We start from the raw sequence: 6,795 nt of genomic DNA, 5'->3' as shown, positions 1-6,795 counted from the left end.
GATAGGGTTCGACGAAGAGGTAGGATCGAACCAGATTGACGAATTCTCGGAGTACTATCCAGGGCCCTATTATGATTATGATGATGATAACGACGCTCCAACATGGCCTTAGATTTTCATTCTTATCATGTGCCTTGTCATCCTTTTGTTCGCCTTATGACCTCCATGTACTTTTCTTTTTTTAGGTTTCTGCCCGTGTACTTCATTGCAAAGATCCAAGGCATCTTTGATTAATAAAATTATGTTATTCCAAATCCAAAATGTGTTTAATGGATCATTTATCATCAAATTGATTGCAACATAGGTCGTCCTCTAGCAAAAAGAGGCTCCGTATAGGACACATTTGAATGTCGTTAACTTGGCATGTATGTGTATTATATACTTGTTGTACTTTTAAATCTTTCCTAAACTAACATACTTTCCTTTTTCTTTCTTTTTATTTTGTTTTATTAATCCCTAAAAGAACGTTGATTTGTGTCGACTTATGAACTGGCTGACTCACGATATAACCTTCGATCAAGGGGAAAGATGACAGGTGAAGAAGAATTTAACATTGCTGCAAACATAATGATACCAGTAGAATATCCTGAAAGTTCTCAAAATATGGCCAACATCCAAAATGATGAGAAGATGGCTCACATGGCACAAGAGCTTGAGATTTTGATAGAGGAACTACGTCAAGTGCGAGACTTGGCCAAGCTTTAGGCTACTACCTTTCCAAGTTTCAAGATGCCCAGCTACTTCCCTAGAGCTGACCTGCCTCCTGCAGATTCTCTAAACATGCCTAAACGTGCTCCTGTTCATGGTCAAGCGTCATTAGCTCATCCATTTGCATTCAGGACTGCTCCTGACCTTCCCACTCAAGACCCCGTCACACTTACATACCCAGTGACAAACCAGATATTTAGAGCACACACCGTCGCTCCTTATGATTCACAGATCCCGCCTGTATATGCTGTTGAGGCCCCTACTTTCACGACACCGGCTAGGGTCAAAGTCCCGTATGAGGTTGACCAATATGCAGAAATGGAGAAGGATGCTCGATTGAAAGAAGATAAGTCAATAGACGCTCAACTTCGAGGTCTAAGAAAGGCATTAAAAAACCTACAAGTCACTAGGAGAACAGAGAGCCTAGATTATGATGACTTATGCATCCACCCAGATATTGACATGCCGGTAGGATACAAGCCCCCAAAGTTTGACGTATTTGATGGAAAGAGCGATCCTCATGCATATCTGAGGGCATACTGTGACAAGTTAGTCGGTGTAGGGAGAAATAAGAAGCTAAGAATGAAGTTGTTCATTCGAAGTCTATCTGGAGAAGCGTTGACTTGGTATACACGCCAGGATCCTCGCAAATGGTATAACTGGCAGGAAATGGCTGAGGATTTCATGAATCGTTTCAGATTTAATACCGAAATCACTGCGGACAGGTTCTCATTAGCCAACATACAAAAGAAACCATCGGAGGACTTCCAGGAGTATGCACGACATAGGAGAACTGAGGCTGCAAGGGTTCAACCACCGCTCGATGAGAGTGAGCTCTCAAAATACTTTATTCGAGCCCAAGAAGGTATCTACTTTGACAAGATGATGTCAATGATGGGCCAAAAGTTTGCAGAATTGGTCAAGATGGGAGATTTTATAGAGGAAGGCATCAAATCGGGTCAAGATGGCTGCATTGCAAGCTGCAAGTAAGGCCATACAATCAGGATCCATTGGTGGCATCAAGAAGAAAAAGGAGGATGTTTCAGTCGTCAATTACCAACATGTAGGACAATCCCACCAATACCCCAATAATCCCCAAATTATTGCACATACTTCATACACCTCGTACCCGGTATATAATACCCAACCACACTATAATCCACCCTGAGCACCAACATACCAAAGTCCAACAAGACCACATGTCCTACTCCAAGCACCAACCCACCAAAACAGACCAGCATATATGCCAAGACCACGTCCAAATCTCGAAGCCAGAAATACTCGCACCTACACACCCATTGCCGAACCTTATGCTCAATTGTTTAAAAGGTTGAGGATAGCAGGAGTACTACAGCCAGTTGAGGGAAAACTCCCCGACCCAATCCCTTACAATTTTGATGGAAACAAGCGATGCGCTTACCACTCGGGAATCCAAGGGCATGACTCAGAAGATTGTTATGGCTTAAAAACCCAGGTTGAGACGTTGATCAAAAGAGGAATAATAAAATGCACTCCAACACCTCCGAATGTGAACAACAACCCTTTGCCAAATCATGAGAATCGAGAAGTCAACATGATTTCTCTAGAAGAAGAGTACAACTTGGGAGAAACCATCGCGCCTGTCTGGAACGCCGAAGAAGCTGCCACTGCATCTCCAGTGCAACCTATTATCACTGTTCAGCTAAGGGAACCTCTTACTGTCCAAACATATCTCCCGAGAGTTGTAGTAACCACTACAGTTGCTAGAAAGGCTGAGTTTGACACCAAAGGAGTCCCATGGGATTATAAAACAGAAGCCAAGGGCAAGATGATTGACGCCGCTGTGGCTCATGGAATGACTAGGTTGGGAAGGTGCTATGCTCCAGAGGATCTGAATCGAGGAGTTCTTGGGAAGGAACCGAATCCCAAGAAGAATGTTACCGATGCTGAAGTCACGGAATTTTGGAGAAGATGCAGCCAAAAGACTATTCAGTCGAAGAGCAACTGAAGAAGACATCGGCTCATATATCCATAATGTCTTTACTAATGAGTTCTGAGGTACATAGGAATGCTTTGATGGAGGTGTTAAATGGGGTTTGCATTCCAAAAGAGACCACAAGTGAAACCTTAGCTGCAACAATTGGATGAGTAGTGGAATCTAACAAAATCTCTTTCCATGATAATGAGCTACCAACAGAAGGGATTGGACACAACCAAGCACTTCATATTGCGGTCAAATGTCGTGATAAGATTGTGACCCGAGTTCTGATTGATGGCGGTTCTGGATGTAATATCTACCCTTTCACAACTCTGAGAGTTTTAGGTTTAAATATGGGAGATATAGAGGAAAGTCGTGTAAAGGTTAGAGCTTTTGATGGAGCATAGAGAAGCGTCATTGGAGAAATCCATCTCACATTGCAAGTGGGACCAGCAGCATTCCCTGTCTTATTTCAAGTGATGGATGTGTCATCAAACTATAACCTGCTGTTGGGAAGACCATGGGTCCATATGGCAAAAGCAGTTCCTTCAACTCTTCATCAATGTTTAAAGTTTGAGTGGGGTCATGCAGAAGTTACTGTTCATGGGGAGCTTAATCACCCCATTTATTCTGTCAATTCTGTTGCAGTAACTGAGGAATTAGATGGAGCCATTTTTTACACTTTAGAAATCATGCAAGCTGTGAAGGTTGACTAGAAGTTAGAGTCGGTTGGTGTGAAATTGTCAGGGGCAGCGAAGATGGTCGCAGCAGAGATGTTGAAATACGGGTATCAGCCTAAGACAGGACTTGGACCCAGGGCCAATGGCATAGTTGAACCCATCCAGCTAAAGCATCAGAAAGGTACCACTGGACTCGGATATGGATCTACATCGGGATGAGTCCACAATAGGGGATCCATCAAGACAACGTTTGTACCAGAGCAAGTTCCGATTCTAGATCACGCATCTGACAATGACATAGTAGAAGGAATAGGAAATTTGTTCGTGGCCATGATTGGAGAAGAGGAAGAGATCGATCTCCGCAAATTGAGCATCCGTGATTCCAAGCCTGGAGAAAGCTTGCAGAATTGGACCATCAGTCCGTCCCTATTTCGACAAGAGTCCTGGTAGTGTGGAACGTAGTTTTGTATTTTTAAATTTGAATGATCAAAGTTGAGGCTTGTATCATGCTTGATCTTTGTTTTTGGTTGCTTTTTCTAAAAAATCTAGAACGTTTTTAAATAAAAGTCTTTGATTTCTTTAAAACTGTCTCATTATTTTACCTACTTATTTATTTTACTTGCCTTTTTATACTTTTCAGCATTCGTATTAAAAAACCTAATTCAACGGTTATGACATGTAATGAATCCATCGAGCAAAGTGAAAATAATGAACCCGATCACGAAGAATATGATGAAAGCATTATGCCTGAAAACCTACCACAAGAGGTCGAGCAGTTCGAGAGACAGGAGAAGCCTAATATGGATGAAACAGAGGTTGTCAACTTAGGAGATAAGGAAACTGTGAAGGAAACACGAATTAGCATACATTTGGAGGCCGAAAGAAAGAAGGAGTTAATAGAATTACTTAGGCAACATATCGACATATTTGCTTGGTCTTATGACGATATGCCGGGGTTATGCACCAATATCGTCTCACACAGACTACCAATTGATCCCAACTTCCTACATGTTAAACAAAAGACAAGAAAGTTCAAACTAGACTTGAGTCTAAGGATTAAAGAGGAGGTAACCAAGCAAATTGAGGCAAACGTTGTGAGGGTCACAAATTACCCCACTTGGCTGGCCAATATAGTACCAGTGCCAAAAAAGGATGGGAAGATCAGAATATGTGTAGACTATCGAGATCTCAATAGAGCTAGTCCTAAGGATGATTTCCCTCTCCCAAATATTCATATACTCATCGATAATTGTGCAAAACATGAATTGTAATCATTTGTCGATTGTTTTGCGGGATATCACCAGATACTGATGAATGAAAATGATGCAGAAAAGACAGTATTTATCACTCCATGGGGGGTGTATTGCTATAGAGTAATGCCATTTAGCCTAAAAAATGCTGGTGCAACCTATATGAGGGCCATGACCACCCTCTTTCATGATATGATCCACAAAGAGATTGAAGTATATGTGGACGATATCATTATTAAATCCAAAAGGAGTTTGGACCACCTATATGATTTGCGAAAATTCTTTGAGAGGTTGCGAAAGTATAATCTAAAATTGAATCCAGCAAAGTGTGCATTTGGAGTACCTGCAGGAAAACTGTTAGGGTTCATTATTAGCAGGAGAGGCATAGAGTGGGATCCTTCTAAGATTAAGGCAATTCAAGAATTACCTCCCCCGAAGATCAGGAAGGATGTGATGAGTTTCTTGGGAAGGCTTAACTACATCAGTCGATTCATAGCACAATCCACCATAATTTGTGAACCCATTTTTAAATTACTAAAGAAGGATGCTGCCACAAAATGGACGTAGGAATGTCAAAGGGCTTTTGATAAAATCAAAGAATATTTATCCAACCCGCCAGTATTGGTCCCACCTGAGCCTGGGAGGCCGTTGCTATTATAATTATTTGTCATGGACAATACATTTGGATGAGTATTGGGACAACATGATGAGACAGGTAGAAGAGAGCAAGCCATTTACTACTTGAGTAAGAAGTTCACACCGTATGAGGCAAGATATACCTTATTGGAACGAACATGTTGCGCTTTGACTTGGATCACGCAAAAATTTAGGCATTACTTGTCTGCATACACCACGTACTTGATCTCAAGAATGGATCCACTAAAGTACATATTTCAGAAGCCAATGCCTACAGGTAAATTGGCAAAATGGCAAATTTTGTTGAGCGAGTTCGACATTGTGTACGTGACACAGAAGGCCATCAAAGGACAAGCCTTGGCTGACCACCTCGCAGAAAATCCAGTGGATCAAGATTATGAGCCACTCAAAACTTACTTCCCTGATGAAGAAGTATTGTTTATAGGAGAAGACGTATCAAAACGATACGATAGTTGGAGGATGTTTTTCGATGGAGCATCAAATTCCAAAGGAGTTGGAATATGAGCGGTTTTAATTTCAGAAAAGGGTCAATATTACCCAATTTCAGCCAAGATTAGGTTTGATTGCACTAATAACATGGCAGAGTATGAAGCTTGTATTCTCGGACTTAGAATGGCCATAGACATGAATGTCAAAGAGCTTTTGGTCATAGGTGATTCTGATTTATTGGTTCATCAGGTGCTAGGAGAATGGGCTACTAAGAATGTGAAAATCCTTCCTTATTTGCATTGCATAAAGGAGTTGAGTAGGAAATTCACAAGTATTGAATTCAAACATGTCCCTCGAGCTCAAAATGAATTTGCCGATGCTTTAGCGACAATATCCTCTATGATTCAACATCCGGACAAGAATTACATCGACCCTATCGAAGTAAAATTACATGATAGACATGCGTATTATTTTCATGTTGTTGAGGAAATGGATGGAAGACCATGGTACTATGACATCAAGAGAATGATAGAGGCAATGAATACCCTGAAGATGCCACGAGCAAGTTGAAACGGACTTTAAAAAGAATGTCCAATCATTTTTTTCTTAATGGAGAAATCTTGTATAGGAGGACTCCGGATTTAGGGTTGCTGAGATGTGTTGACGCCAAAGAAGCGACGAGGCTTTTAGAAGAAATACATGCAAGAACATGTGGACCTTATATGAATGGATTCACTCTGGCTAAGAAGATCTTAAGAACTGGATATTCTTGGATGACCATGGAGAAGATAGCATTCGATACGTGCAGAAGTGTCATCAATGCCAAGTGCATGGAGATTTTATACGAGTTCCACCAAATGAGCTCAATGTTATGGGTTCCCCATGGCCATTTTCCGCTTGGGGCATGGATGTAATTGGACCCATAGAGCCTCCTACATCAAATGGACATCGTTTCATCCTTGTGGCTATCGATTATTTTACAAAATGGGTCGAAGCTTCGACATATAAGGCAGTAACTAAGAAAGTCGTGGCAAATTTTGTTCGTAACAATATCATTTGTCGATTCGGGATTCCAGAATCAATTATAACAGATAATGCGGAAAATCTCAACAGC

The 6,795-nt window shown here is 41.2% G+C and overlaps 1 protein-coding gene across 1 annotated transcript; it reads left to right on the top strand.

Moving 5' to 3' along the window:
• Positions 1–729: 729 nt before the first annotated feature.
• On the top strand, positions 730–1,698 carry LOC129875616 (uncharacterized). Its single transcript, XM_055950908.1, has one exon. It carries the CDS (start codon positions 730–732, stop codon positions 1,696–1,698), a length of 969 nt encoding a protein of 322 aa, XP_055806883.1.
• Positions 1,699–6,795: the final 5,097 nt, after the last annotated feature.

The sequence above is a fragment of the Solanum dulcamara genome, chromosome 12 (genome assembly GCF_947179165.1).
Source record: "Solanum dulcamara chromosome 12, daSolDulc1.2, whole genome shotgun sequence".
NCBI lineage: Eukaryota > Viridiplantae > Streptophyta > Magnoliopsida > Solanales > Solanaceae > Solanum > Solanum dulcamara.
The sequence above is the reverse complement of the archived record's forward strand: the minus strand, read 5'-3'. Positions and strand labels throughout refer to the sequence as shown.